General features: G+C 44.3%; 1 protein-coding gene across 2 annotated transcripts in view; it reads right to left on the bottom strand.

The window, feature by feature from the left end:
* Positions 1-15,693, bottom strand: part of LOC126354004 (intermembrane lipid transfer protein VPS13D) — a 488,122-nt gene extending 472,429 nt beyond the window's left edge. The window contains exons 1-3 of one of the 2 annotated variants that reach the window (XM_050003313.1): positions 15,100-15,693; positions 938-1,128; positions 579-746 (exon numbers count right to left, since the gene is read on the bottom strand). In XM_050003313.1, coding sequence (XP_049859270.1) covers positions 579-746; positions 938-1,128; positions 15,100-15,196 — 456 coding nt within the window. In that variant the 5' untranslated portion in view covers positions 15,197-15,693. The remainder of the gene's footprint in view (positions 1-578; positions 747-937; positions 1,129-15,099) is intronic. The other variant, XM_050003314.1, reaches the window with a different exon arrangement.
* Positions 15,694-15,922: the final 229 nt, after the last annotated feature.

The raw sequence follows: 15,922 nt of genomic DNA, 5'->3' as shown, positions 1-15,922 counted from the left end.
TTATCTTATCAAATCAATAACTTTTCTTATAACCTCGTTACCAGGTAATAAATTGAAAACATCTACAATTCATTATATATATTTTAGTATTTTGTGGGAGCCTTTAAACAGTTTCCACCAACATTTGACTTTTTAGGACGATACAGAGATATGCCAAAAAATTATAATAGGACTTTTGGAAAAGACAGCTGACAATAGTCTATGAAAACTCAAGAGTTTATTTCCTTCCAAAATAGACAAATCTATAAAAAATAAAAATAAAAATTCTTGACTCTTCCCACTCAAATGTGTCAGTTCCTGGTTCATTCTCCTTAACTTTCAACAATGGTTACTGTAAACTGGAACACAAGTATGCTTCTCAAAATCCATGCTAAAATGTTTTTGCCTTTTCTTCATTCATACTATACAAGTTCAAAGTTTAAACTTTAATTGTACAGAATGTTTGATCATAGTTACAAATATTTTTTTGTTTATTTATTTTTCAGAAATGATTTTTTCGATGTAATTCTATTAACATCAACACAATGTGAAACTCCTATTTATTACCATTTGTGTCACACATGTATAAAACCACATACCTGCAAATTTTCTACAATATTAGTAACGAGACCAGTGCCATAACTGAACCATGAAGAATAAGAACCTTCCTGTGGTGTTTCAGTTTCTGCATGCCATCTTGCTTCCATTGCATCCAGGAGATACAATTTATATTCCTGATCAGCATTTTCTTCTGCTTCTTTATTCCACTGAAAAATATCAAAAATTAATTGCTATTGTATCTTCAACGATTACTTACACTCACGCTCAGAAAAAAAAGCAGACAAGTTCCAAATAAGTACTAATTATGCAAGTATAATAAAGACTTTAAACAATATTAAATAAATGTCAACAACTGCTTGAAATAATGTCAGGATTTAAGACATTTTCATAAAATAACCTCATTAAGTGTCAATGGTCCTGCTATAACATACAGCCTTTCGATAATGACAACCCATGGTGCGCTTCTAATTTGACGCACAGGTATTTGGAGTTTTACTTTTCCAATAAAACCACTTCGTATCTGTATTGGAAGCCCAACTTGACGTAATGCATCTTTCCTTAGTGGAAGATTCTCCAATTCAACTTCTCCTGCAATGAAAGTAAACACAATTTAAAATTTAAACACAACAACCGTATCACATCACATTTTATACACTACATTTGCCACATGCGTAACTAAATATATTACATTCCACTTAAAACACGTTAAAAGATAACAACAGAAAGTAATTACAAGCTCTTGTCTTAACTAAGCATATTCAATGTACCTATTGACTAACTGCTACTGATGCTATAAGATTACCCTTTTTTATTTAAATCTTGCAGCATGTTTTTTACGATTAAGGTACAAAAGTAGTAAATCTATTTTCTGCAAATTATTTGCTTAGTTGTGCAAGTAGTAGTTTTGTAAACCCTTGACGCCAGTTTTGTGAAGACCTTACCACTGCTGCTGGGGAGGCACAGTTGCCCCTGTTGTTCCGGTAGCCTGAGTTCGTGAAACGGCTTCTGGTGCTGTACACTACTAAGACAATTTCTCCCTGCCACTATTACACAGCCATGCCCCAGGGTCAGGTAACAGGTTAGGAGGACGAAGATTCTACAACAATCCAACATATACGTAACGAAGTCACACAAATGACTGAAAAATGCTTACTGCAAATAACGAAGTCTGCAACGATGCATGTAACATAACACAAAAAAAGGCCCTCAATGGCTAAGCGCAAACTACTGTAGGTAAACGTCACAGTAAATAGTGGATGCAATTTACAACACTTGTCTATTCACTTCTAAGAGTTCACTAAATGACGTTCTCTGTCTAGATCAGCCCTGGACGATGATCTATAAGCAAGTGAATGAGAGCTGCTCTTCTATCTTCCGAGTAGGCTTCTGTCCATTGTCATCTGGTAATTGGCGGATTGTACTCAGCCGGCGATTGGCCAAGGTAAAGTCAATACCTTCATCCTCAGCACCACACGTGGTGCTGGTGCAACTCACAGAAGTAGTGAGTCTCTATGGAACTGGCAACAGAGCAAGTAGTGCTAGTATAACTTGTTAGTTTATTGGAATTACACCAAAAAAAGGTTGAGATATTGGGGTGGTGGGGAGGGGGGAGCATAACAATAATGGAAAAATGTTACAAGTTCAATTTAATGGTGGATCAATTGTATGCCATGGAGATGGGCTGACTATGATCATCATCCTATATGAGAAGCATGACACCCCCATGAGATGGAATGCCGACCTCAGAGGGAAGGTCAAAATAAACCAGGAAGAAATATGAAAGCTCAAAGCCGTCGTGAGAACACAATTTTGTTTCCTGAAGGTAAAGTATAAGTGGATGCTGCGATGCTAAAAGCAGCCCTAAATCCTCTTTGTTGGACTGAAGGCCATGAACATCCCACTGGAGGAGAATCATGATGAGGATGAAATGGTGTCATCTCAGTGGCTGCTGAGTGATACAGGGCACAGAAGCAGGAGGATCCTGCTCCATGAGGTCCAAAAAGCATCAGCTTGATTGTGATGTCAGTCTGTGGAGCCCAACGCAGAAAAGAAGTTGGTGGTGTGCACTGGTAACACGGAGGCTGACCGGGTTAAGGTGTCACATGGCAACACCGTCAAAGAGGATCTTCAAGATGGTAAAGTTGTTTGTCTTTGTTGGACTTCTTCAAGCCTTTCTGGTTAGTAGAGGAAGACTCAGGTGGTGTTTGACTGGAGGGGTGTAAGAAGTCTTCACAGCAGTACTCCTTCCGTCCTTTCTGGCCTACCAGTTGTGTAGCTGGAGGCTTCATCCCTTGAGGTGAGAGTTTGATGTCTTGTTGCATAGTTGGACAGGGAGATGGTGATGCTACCTTGACACTGGGCATTTCACAACCACAGAGCTGAATTTGAGGTTGGTTGGTTTTGGATACAAAGGGACCAAACTAAAGGGTCATTAGTCCCTTTTTCCTGATGCAAGCAAGGCTCAAGGTTCAAAACCACCCAACACCACACCTAAAAAGAAAACAAATGGAACAAACAAAAAATGGGGAAAACATACACCACAAGGAAAAGCAGAAGAAAGTACTGAAACCATAGAGCATATGGTAAGGGCTGGCTGATCACAATGCAACACATTAAAATGTCTACCCCAAAAAGACAAGGCGAGATGAACGCATGTAGGGAAAAGATGAGCACCAAGACAAAAAAAGAAAGGCAAAGAAAGTGGGACAGAGTTAAAACGGAGGGACAGTGGCGACCTCAGAGAGAAAGCTAAATGCCCACCCTTAGATGGTATGATAAAAACATTCCTCATGAATAAAATGTAAAACTAAATTTGCTGTTGAGGCACCGTCAACCAACACCGAAGGTAGGCTGCTGGGAAGGTAAAAAGTCCACTGCAGTGCAGCTAATAGTGGGCAGTCCAGCAAGATGTGGATGACAGTCATATGTGAGCCACAGTGACACCGAGTTGGGTCCTCGTGACAGAAGAGGTAGCCATGTGTTAGTCATGGAGGTCTTCCACACATTCGTGGTCTCCTTAAGGGCACGCTATTTGTTGTGCATACTGAAGATTATGCCATCCCGTCTCCCAAAGCTGAAAAACCTAGCAGCGAAATAATTATCACAGTTCAGTTACAGGGACACCAATCTCCAGAAGCAATTTCCATGTAGCCTGTTTGGCCAGCCTATCAGCAAGTTCGTTGCCTGGGATTCCGACGTGGCCTGGGGTCCACACAAACACCATGGAACAACTGGACCATTCCAGGGCACAGATGGACTCCTGGATGCTCGCTACCAAAGGATGGCAGGAGTAGCACTGGCCGATAGCTTGTAGGCTGCTCAAGGAGTCAGTACAGAGAAGAAACAACTCGCCAGGGCATGAGCGGATGCGCTCAAGAGCACGAGGAATAGCCGCCAGCTCTACAGTGAAAACACTGCAGCCATCTGGCAAGGAGTGCTGTTCAATATGTCCTCAACGAACATACATGAAGCCAACACGATCATCAGCCATCGAGCTATCACTGCAAACCACTTCATTGTCCCGGTACATGTCAAGAATCGAGAGGAAGTGACAGCAGAGAGCTGCAGGGTTAACTGAGTCCTTAGGACCATGTGAAAGGTCAAAGTAAAGCTTTAGCCTAGGGGTACACATGGAGGTGTACGTAAGTGGACCTCGAGTATAGGTGGTAAAGGCAAGGACTCCACTTCAGACAGAAGAGATCGGACAGGAACTGCAATCTTAAGCCCTGACCTGGGCCTCCATAGTGGGAGATGGACCACCATAGATGGCAAAAGGAGATGCAAACGTGGATGACCAAAGGAGATGGTAATTCAGATGCTCAGGAGAACTATGAATGCGTGCAACGTAACTGGTGAGCAGTTATGCACACCTAATCTTCAATGGAGGGACTCCGACATCCACCAGGATGCTGGTCACGGGGGTTGTCCTGAAAACTCCTGTTGCCAATCGAATACCACAGTGGTGCCCTGGGTTGAGTAAATGCAATGCTGAGGGTGTTGCCAAACCATAAACCAGACTCCCGTAGTCAAGGCGGGATCGAAGAAGGGCTCTGTGGAGATGCAGCAGCGTAGAGCGATCTGCAGCCCAGTTAGTGTTGCTCAAGCAGCGGAGGCCTTTGAGGTGCTGCCACAACTCCCGCTTCAGATGGCGAAGATAAGGAACCCACACCAATCAGGTGTTAAAAACCAGTTCTAAGAATCAATATGTCTCCAGTACAGTGAGTGGACCATCATTAAGGTAAAGTTCCGGTTCCGGATGAACGGTATGATGCCGACAGAACAGCACAACACACGACTTCGTGGCTCAAAACTGGAAGCCGTGGGCAAGAGCCCATGACTGCGCCTTGTAGATGGCTCCCTGCAAGTGCCGCTTGGAAACACCAGTACTGGAGGAGCAGTACAAAATGCAGAAGTCGTCTGCATACAGAGAAGGTGAGACCGACGGTCCGACAGCTGCTGGCCACTAAAAACAGAGATACATTCAATACAGAGCCCTACGGGACCCCATTCTCCTGTATATGGGGAGGGGGTGTCGGTGTCGGTGTGTGTGTGTGGGGGGGGGGGGGGGGGAGGGGGACTACAAGAGGCACCAACTTGGACATGGAAAATACGGAACAAAAGGAAATTTTGGATACAAATCTGGAGCAGGCTCTGGAGACCCCACTAATATAACATGGCAAAGGTATGATGTCGCCAGGTCGTTTTGACTTACTATAAGATCTAAAAGCTTACAAAGAACACTGGTGAAGTCAATGGGCTGATAGCTATCCACATCAAGCGGGTTTTTACCGCATTGGAGCACTGGAATGGTGGTGCTCTCCCACCATTGCGATGGAAAGATGCCATCACACCAGATCCGATTGAAGATGACGAGGAGATGTCGCTAGTAGTCAGATGAGAGATGTTTGATCATCTGATTGTGGATTCTATCTGGCCAAGGAGCTGGGTCGGGGCAATGTGCAAGGACACTGAGAAGCTCCCACTCTATATATAGATCATTATAGGCTTAACTGTGACGTTCAGTGAATGAGAAGACTTTCCTTTCCATCCACCGTTTGAGGGTGTGAAATGTTGGGGGATAATTCTCTGATGTGGAGGCTCGAGCATAGTGCTACGCAATTGCATTTGCATCGGCAGACAACACATCATTGATGTTAATGCTAGTAACACCTGTCAGGGTCTGGTACCCACAAACACGTCTGATCTTCATCCAGACTAGGGAAGGTGAAGTATGGTACCCAATGGTCGAAACGTACCTCTCCCAACATGCCTGTTTCGGTCTTTTTATAAGCTGGCAAATGCAGGCATGGAGCCGTTTAAAAGCTATTAGGTGCTCTAGGGAAGGGTGCCACAACCTCACTGTAGAGCTCGCCGATGTTAGTTAATTGCCTCAGGGATTTCCAGCCACCACCAAGGTACTGACTTTAGCCGGGGCACCCTAACGAACAAGGGATCATGTTTTCCATGCAGAAACAAGTGTTCCAGTGACCTGCTCAACTACCACATTGTGGGGGAAATGCAACAGTGACAGCAGAGGTGATAGCTTCTCAGTCTGCATTGTTTAAAGCCCATCATGGTACACGTCTGGGGGAATGGTGCTGGGGGAGTGACAGGAAGATGGGAAAGTCATCATGGGCTCTCCAGAAGACCTGGGCTGCAGAAGGATAAATCAATAGCCAAGTAAGTGCCATAAGCCACACTGAAATGTGTGGGGGCCCCAGCATTTAAGAGGCAGAGGTCAAGTAGAGACAGGAATGTTTCAACACCTCTACCTTGTCCAGTAAGGACAGTGCCACCACACAAGGGGTTATGGGCATTAAAATCTCCCAAAAGTAGGAAAGGTTTAGGGAGTTGATGAATTAGTGCAGGCAATGTGTTCAGGCATACTGCACCACCTGGAGGAAGATATACGTTGCAGACAGTTATTTCCTGCGTCGTCCTTATCGTGAAAGCCACAGCTTTATGAGGGGTTTGATGGGGCACAGGTTCACTGCATACTGAGTTCAGGACATAGACATGAACTCCACCTGACACACTATTAGTCACTATGGTTTTTCTAATATCCCATAGCTGCGAAGGGCATGGGTCCGCATTGCCAGGAACCAGGTTTCCTGGAGGGCAATGCAGAAAGCAGGTGTAAAGCTTAACAACTGCTGTAGCTCAAGCAGGAGGTGGAAAAAAACACAGCAATTCCATTGGAGGATGAAGTTATCGTGAGGCAGGAAAGGCATGAAGCATAAAAGGAGGCAGCTTACGCCTCAGGGTCACCTGCTGCCACCAACTGAGTATTTGCACCCATTCCTATTGCAGATGGGGCATCAGTGAGATCCAGTTCCTCAAGGGATACTGAGATCTCCACCTCATCGGCAGGTGCAGAACTGGTAAGGAGTGGTGGTGTTGGGACCACCAGAGGGTCCTTTTTCTTAGCAGACTTCTTTGCTTGCTTGCCCTCCCACTTCTCTTTAGGGGCTTGCTGGGAGGACTTCCCTGATGTAGCTTCAGGCATGGAGGAAGACCCTGAAGCTCTTCGTCCAGCAGCTTTTGGCTCATTTAGCCACTGGCAAGTGTCCACTGTGGCATTAATGGAGAGCTTGGGAGAAGGGGTCCCAAGGGACCCCCTCCACACGAGAGGAGCCAGAGGAGGCTGTTGCTTCTCCAGCTGTGGAAGAGGGGACCAATGTCTCCTGCATTTGGGGGTGGCCTTACTTCCGAAGTAGGTACTTTGAGAGCAATGGAAGGTGGTTTCCCCTACCACCAAGGCGGCAGCAGTATTCTAGAGGCCTGGAGGCCCCACTGTTCATGGCAGAGAGTGTGGTACGGCTGGTACTTGTGATTTTGATGGTAATGTAGCTGCAGCATAAGTGGACGTCAAACGAATGGTGTGTAATTGTTCAAATTTATGTTTAGCCTCTTGGTAAGTCAACCGGTCCACGGTCTTATACTCCATGATTTTCCCTCCTTTTGGAGTATTGTGCAGTCTGGCGAGCAGGGGAAGTGCTGCTCTCCGCAGCTGATACAAGTGGGAGGAGGCGCCCACGCAGTATCTGGATGCAGTGGACGTCCGCAGTCTCGACATGTGATGTTGGAAGTGAAGCGGGAAGAAATGTGCTCGAATTTCCAGTTCTTAAAGCACCACATAGGGGGAGGGACTTATGGTTTAACGTCACAGTGTAAACCATCACCCTCAAAGGCCAAAATGAAGACACTGGTAGCAATCCTGTTATCTTTGGGTCCCCTGTAAATGCGCCAGATAACATGAACACCCTGCTGTTCTAGATTGGTGTAGAGCTGATCGTCAGACTGAAAGAGGAGGTCGCGGATGGAAAATCATCCCCTGGACCATGTCGAGGCTTTTATGGGGAGTGACAGAAACAGGAATATCACCCAGCTGGTCACAAGCAAGTAACGTCCAGGATTGGGCTGGGGATATTGCCTGAATTAAGACTGCACTGCTTCTCATCTTGGACAGTGCTGTCACTTCCCCAAACTTATCATCAAGATGTTCAACAAGATGGCAGAGATAAAAGTCCAAATCCATTCTGCTACAGACTAAAAACCGAGGCGAATATGGCTCTCTTCTTTCTGTTCCCATGGTGTAGTGAGAGAGGGAAAAGATTTAAGGTCATATTTGTCAGCATTGTACTCGATCTTGCCCTTCTTAGAGACTACTGACACTGTACTGTCTCCAGCAAGAGAGGACTTAGTCCCCTTCATTGCCGGTCATCTGCCCTGATGCCACCCACTACGATTAGGGACTCTTCCCACGGGCACCAGCCACATCAAAGGCCACCTGGCACGATGGCTGTTGCTGAGAGTACTGATGCCCCAGACAGACAGGCATCTACTCCTTGGAATATGTGGGGAGTTTACAGCTCAGGCATCAGCAGTGCCACCCTTGTATTGTCAGGGAGCTACCACCAAATGGGTACATGACGGCCCCACCACAAGGGTCTGGCTACCATGCCGGATATTGGGTGCAGAGAAATCCAATACTATCATGGGGGTGAAAGAGGACAGGAGACAATGGAAGAAGATGACATACTCCGAAGAAGTGCCCTTGCCCAAATAGTTAAATTGCAGGTGGAGATGCAAAGCCATGACAAGAGTTTCAGGAGATTGAATCTAAGGGCACTTTGGATAACTCATGCACCATGTAAGGCATCCTTCCCCATATGGCCCACACTTCTGCAGAATTTGGAAAATGGCAGGTCAAAACTTAAAATGGGATCTGATCTTACAGGGCCGAAAAGTAAGACTCCTTGTAGTTACCTCTTACAAAAGGCAGGGATACCTCAGGCCTATTCTAACCCCCAAACCCGCAGGGGGACTGAATTTGAGGTCTCATGTCTGTGCGGCCATGTCCTTCATGGAGAGAGAGGTAACAAGAACAGTACTATAAGTAGCCAATGACTTGCGAGCATCTGGGTAAGGCACTTTTTCATTTACCCTGATGTCCTGGACAGCACACTCAACAAGATACATGGGACAACCACGAGAGGAGGCAGCACGGCTGCCATTGGAGTTGATGCGGTGGGGAGAAGGAGGCTGACAATCACCCTCATGCACATCACTACCACACATTACACATTTGGCTGGGTGTCAACAAGATGTTCTAGTGTGGTTAAAATGATGACACTGGTAGCAGCACATCGGGTTCCGAATGTATGGTCGGACTGCGATAATTTCGTAGCCTGCTTTGATCTTGGACGGATGCACCACTCTATCAAAGGTGGGAAAAAGAGTGTGGATGGGCACTCAGGAGGAATCTACCTTTTTCATCACCCGGTGGACAGCAATGACACCCTGATCAGAGAAGTAAGACTGGATTTCAGACTATCGAGCAACCTAGTGTAAATAAGATCATGGGAAGAATTCAAAGTTCTATGGGCCTCATAGGATAGCTGTGGAGAAGTGCTTGAAAATCAGAAGTAGTCTCCAAAAGCAAAGTGCCATTGTGTAAACGAGAGCAGGACTTCACAGGGCCCATAATGGCATCAACACCTTTCTGAATAATAAACAGATTTACCACTGCGAAGAACTGACCATCTTCAGCATATGAAACCATGAGGAACTGTGGTGCAGCTAGAAGGGTCTTTGAATCATTAGCTTCATTCTGTTTATGTTTCGAAGACAATGACTAAGAAGATGATTGGCTCATTGAGAGAAAATCCCCCACGATTACCAGCATCTCCGATAGCACACTTTTTTCAAACTGCCAACCGCCTCAGAAGGGTGCGCACCCACCTTAGGTGATTGTTCACACCTTTCGGAACACATGGCAGAGGGATCAACTGACAATTTAGTAAGGTAGCAGCACAGGCAAATATCCTTCCCTGGGCCTGGCCTTTACCAGGTGGTGCTTGCGAACCCTACCTGTTAACCCGGGGCTGTGAATCACGTGTCAGCCTGCCACCTGTTACGTGTCTGACGTGCAGGCTGGCCTTCAGGAGCACACTGGAAGAGCAGAAAGAGGAACCTCAACAACTGCTGAAGTGCAGGAAGGATAGGAGAAGGGAAACAAAAAACAAAACAAAAAAGAAAGAAGGAACAAAAGACAGCAGAGAGGCTGTTATGATATTGGCGACAATGTGCAGAACACATTCGCAACAACATTCCAGACATGTGCCCCAAGGGAGGGGGTGGACATTCAGCACAGTATGGAAAAGATGCTGCAAAAGCTGGGGCCCCATGGTAGCCGAGCACGAACCCGCCAAAGAGCAGTGAGCCCCTTGAGGGCATGCTAAGTGCATAGCTAGAGGGTAGTCACTCAGTGGGGAGACCACAATTGGGATGGCTGGACAATCCAGACACAGATCTAAAAAGGTCAGGAGTGCAGAAATGGAGAAGACTGGTGAAGTAGTTGAGGGATGACTAGAGGAAGTAAGTGGATAAGGCCCTTCACTGGAAAAGAAGAGGAGAAAAAGTGTTGGCTAACATATGTTTGCGGCCGGCATCAACCATTTTATTGTGTCCACCTGCAGCTCACATGTCGCGGCGGGACTTTATTTAGAGGAGAAGTGAAGACAACATCATTTGTTCCACGAAGAAACAAACCATCATCTGAAGAATGGAAGGTGAATGGATGGGCACATCCCAGTTGTTTGAAAATGGTCTGCTAACTGTACTGCAACTAATGTGCCTTTTGAAGCATCCATCTTTGCAGTCTCCTTGCAATCACCATCCTAGTCCGCAGGTGAATCCACACCAGAAAGTGGTCACTGAAATGCAAATCTGTGGTTGCTCCTCACTGAACTGAATCTGCAGGAACTGGGAACAAAAATGCAACACATTGGCAAAAGATGACCCTATAGCTGTAGAAAAATATGTCATCTGACAAGAGTTCAAACGGCAAGTACTCTCTAAATGGTTCAGGTGCTCAAAAATTCAACCCCTGGGGCATGTGGAAGACAAGCCCCACAGCATATTTTGTGTACTGAAGCCACGTATGAGGAGGAATCGGCAGGGATGAGCCTGGGAGAACTCCGTCAGTGCATCTGCATCCAATGGATCACAAGGTGGAAGATATAAAGACCACACTGACACACTGTGATTCAACCTGAGGTGAGAACATTCACTGCAACTGCTCATACAGCCATTGTAAAACTAACAGAAGAGGAGTAGCATCCGCCACCAATGAAAATAGTCACCCCAACCTTAGTCCTGTCTCCAGTACGCACATACTTCCATAGGGGTGGGAATCCTTCAACACAAGTGTCTCACTGACTTTAAAATGAGTTTCTCGTAAACAGATGCACAATGGTCTACCCTGAGCCAGAAGCAACAATTCTTCCAAATGCATATTAAATGAATAAATCATCACTGAACTGTATATTATTTTGTACTATCCAGATTTTGGCTTTTATGCCACCATCAAATACAATTTTAAGGACTGTTAGACCATTATTAAGTCATGTTTGTAAAGGCAGTCTAAAGCAGGAAAACAAGGCTAACAAATGTCTTTAATATGTAACTGCCAAAGAATCTTTGGAATCAGACAGGGGACATCCCACTGGCCTAATTCACGTGCAAATATGCCATCCCACATTCTATTCTGTCATACTGCATGCAACTTCTATGTAGCAATAAATAAGCACTCTTTCAACCACTGGAGCTTTAGACCATACCAAGTAAACCTGACCCTCTCCAAGAACTACAAACACCTGAGATGTCTAAGTGAGGAGGGTTATTTTCACTAGATATGCACATGCCTTCCAAGTGATGCCCTACTGCAGATCTAAAATACAAAATATCCCAATAGTGATGCAAATTACCACCTGTTAAACCTATTCCCTCACTAAGCAGTTGGAAAACTTATCCTCTACATCCCACTCACCATTATCATTACAGTCCTGCAAGTACATTTTACTCCACCAAATTGGGTAGAGCCATACGAGATGCAAAATTTTATTCAGCAACTCCATTGTTGAGTATCCTTTAATGTGAATTACCATTACCAGATTATTACCAAATACAAAATTATGCAGCCACAAGCTACATTAAAACATTATTCTCAAATTAACAATGTAGGAAAAGACAGATTGCTACTTACTGTAAAAAAGACACAAGAAATTACAGACAGGCACAATTAAAGGACACTTACATAAAGCTTTCAACCACAGCAGCAATCTGGAGGGGGCAGGGCAGGAATAGTAGTGTACGGGTGGGGAGAGAGAGGAACACTGTCTCATGGAGTGTGCAGGGACTAGACTGCCAACAGGTGAAGTGTCAGGGAGTTGCGGGGTAGGGAGTTTGGGAGAAATGGAACAAAAAAGAAAGATGGGCAGATGTGTTGGCAGAGGGCTGCAAATAAGCAGGTTGGTAGTTGAGAATGGGGAGGAGATGATAGGATAGAGGGAATGGAAACTGCTGTTGGGTGGAGGGTGTGGGGACAGTACGTTACCGAAGGTTGAGGCAGGATAGTTCCAGGAGTGGAGAATGTGTTGTACGGGTAACTCCCGCCTGCGCAGTTCCGAAAAGCTGGCAGTGGAGGGAAGAATCCAGATGGCTTGGGTAGTGAAGCCACTACCCAAGCCACTGAAATGAAGTGTGTTACACTCAACTGCATGTTGTGCCACAGGGTGGTCCACTTTGCTCTTGGCCACAGTTTGGCGCTGGATGGTAGTCATAACAGTTGTGCAAGAAATGCAGCAGAGCATATAAATGACATGGCTGCTTTCACAGGTGGCTTGCATCTTGCATCCCACATGACAGTTGCAATCCGACCTGAGATGCTGGAGTTATCAGTCGTCTGTGCGTGAGGTGTGTGTGTGTGTGTGTGTGTGTGTGTGTGTGTGTGTGTGTGTGTGTGTGTGCGCCCGCAACACTCTTTCACTGACAAAGGCTATGGCTGAAAGCTTTATGTAGCCTAAATGTCGTAACTGTGCCAGTCCGCAATTTGACGTGTCTTCTTTACAGTAAGTAGAAACCTGTCTTTTCCAACATTGTTGACATTCCTACCTTTAGTTTCCTTTATTTGATTTTTCTCAAATTAGTAGTTTAAAAGGAAATGCAGAAACATTTCAGGAGTGTTCTAGAAGCCTGATATGAGCAAGGATGGGCCCCAAATCAGTAAAAAGTCATATACCGGTCATACTATGTCGTGATCCTGAAGGGAGAAAAGCAAAGTACAAGCTGGTGAGATGAAATTCTTGAGGAACAGTATTGGAGTGACAAAGATAGACAGATTAAGAAATGAGAGGATCAGAGAGTTAATGAAAGTGGAACCATTAACCGAAGGAGAGAGAGAAATCAAGGCTGAGATGGTATGGGCATGTTATGAAAATGGAGGATACACGAGATGAAACTGGAAGGAAAGAGACCAAGAGGTAGACCGAGAGACAGATAGCTGAAAGGAGTGAAGGAATGCGCTCAGAAGAAAGGAGAAGACTAGACCAAGGTGAAGACAGAGAGATGGTGGCAAGACAGAAGACGGAGAGGCCGATGTTCCAAACAGACCCAGCCAGAGGCTGGAAACTATCCAACATGACAATGTTAAGTAGTTTAAAAGGTTTGAAGTATATCTCAATACAATTGTCGTAGCTTAGGTGGAGATAAAAAGCACAAAATAGCATCAATGGAATGTGCTTGGATTCTTTCTGGTTCCCGAGGTATTGTATATAGCATTTGATTGAAATGCAAGTGGTAAAATAGATCTGAAAATTTCAGCATGTGTGTATATTAATACTGGACATGCATGGTAAGCATTTATATCCCAATGAGCCATTACTACAAAACCCCTTGAACTCTGCACCACAGGTTTGATGTAACAGCCATATCCATTAAAAAACAATAATCCACCATGAAAGATAATAAGGGTGTTCCTAAGTTAGCAGCATTTCAGATTCCTAGCCATTGCAAGTTGACATATGCATCAAATGGTCAGACGAATGTGGCTAAGAACGCCAACATAATACAGAAGTCTGTACATGCAGCAAGTCCTACAGAAGAAATGTGAAACAGGCACTGAGGTATGAAGTGAGTCCATTCACGTCTCCTCAAGGGATCAGTGCAGCTGAGAATGACAGCTTGGCATATTCTCATACTACTGTGCATGTATGCCATGACAATCAGGTCAGAAAACTTCTTCAAATGCTGCACACATGTTGGCATGGACTGTCAGCTATCACAGAGTGCAAATTGTTTTGCTTCTTTCCATTCCTCACAAGTCATAGCCTACACATAAAAACACTTGATATTTTGATTGCAGCTGACAGCCAAACTAACACTGTGAGACAACAGCAATGAATTGTCAATTAGAGGAAGTAGATGGTCATAACTTTTTTATACAAACATTTCACAATATTCCTGCTCTCTGACACCTCACCGCCCCTCCCTTACTGACACACAGTTCTGTCCTAAATTAACAAATAACTAGCTATGTTAGCCTAAAATGAAACATAATATAACCACTAGGTTCTTCTCCAGCTGATCATTTTTTTTAATCTAAACCTTATGAATAAGGAATGTTAGTTATGTGTCACGTTTTTATCAAAGTCACTGGCTAAAGTATACAATGGGCCGCCCATGTATAAGGCTTGGCTTGGGTTGAGTCCAACCCCTGACAACGTCATACTGTCTAATGCTAACAAATTTGTACCACCACAAGAATTGGATACTCCTACTTGAAGTGCAACATAAAAAACGACAAGAAGGAAGTCATTGGTCTTCATGTAACATCATGACTGCCCTGCAAAACAACTCTATAGAGGAATATAAATTTGCTGCTGCAAGTCCAGTGGTACTGTGAAAGACATTCCTTACCAACGTAATGCAAAGTATCAACACATAAGATCGCAATTCTCAGACACTGAGGGGCATAAAGTTTCGCTGTCTCCTGAACCGACGTGAAATTTAGCAGTAATGTTACTTTATGTATGCACTATCCTTTTTCAAAAATTAAATCTTGGAAAAACTGATACATGGTGATGAAAGATTTGTGTGAATGTTATGCTCTCACATAAATAAGCAAGCCGTCATAGAGACGTCTGCTTCTGAAGTACCGGGCAAACATAAATATATCAATCAGTCGTTAGAAACAGACAATCGACGAAGTGAGCTTACCTTGTAATAGTGCGATGCTAAGCTGATCTGTGTTCAGATTCTCAACGTATTTGCCCAGGTAGGTGTTTAACACCCAGGCGACTAAGCCTTCCAACATCTCCCTCAAATGATTTGTTCAAATTAAGTGACGAACACCATTACGCTGAGGTAGGACACAAATTCATGACACTGTTATGTTAACACCACTGTTACATCCAAAACAGCGCATGTCAACAAGCGGAACGGTTTTTCTCGGCTATATTTACTTGCGGCGATTTGTATATCGCGCACAAACGAGGTTAGGTCTCCTGATTTGCTTAAGAACGACATGCCATCACTCCACCGTAACTTGTTCTTAGTTGTTTATAGACGTTGTTTCAAAATTATGACGGAAACCAAAACGTAAATTTCTCTCTTCGCTCCCATCCATCTACTGTATACAATAGCCCTTTAAATACTGCTTTCATATCTTTGCAAATTAATACCAACACTTGTAGCAAAGACGAGTTGTAGTGATATCTGCGTAGTATGAAATGCCTTGGTTTAGTGTCGAACTTATTTCGTTGACCATGCAGTGCTGACCACTGACAATTGTTAACAGTCTATTGTTATTCCTTCCAGAGCCTTCACTATTTGTCGCTGTTTCCGGTAGATTCTATTATTTCTCAAAGGCTGTAGAAAGAATCAGAACCCATGAATGACAAATGTTATGCAAATTATTGAAAAGTCTCTAACCATTCACTGTCTTGTCCGTTTGAACGTTAAAAATTAAGAATAAAATAGTATTGTGTTAATAGATACATCAACTGAATTCAGATGGAAAAAGCTCTCAGTTTATAATATT

Source organism: Schistocerca gregaria, chromosome 3 (assembly GCF_023897955.1).
Source record: "Schistocerca gregaria isolate iqSchGreg1 chromosome 3, iqSchGreg1.2, whole genome shotgun sequence".
Taxonomy (NCBI): domain Eukaryota; kingdom Metazoa; phylum Arthropoda; class Insecta; order Orthoptera; family Acrididae; genus Schistocerca; species Schistocerca gregaria.
Note: the sequence above shows the minus strand (reverse complement) of the source record. Positions and strands in the feature narration are given on the sequence as shown.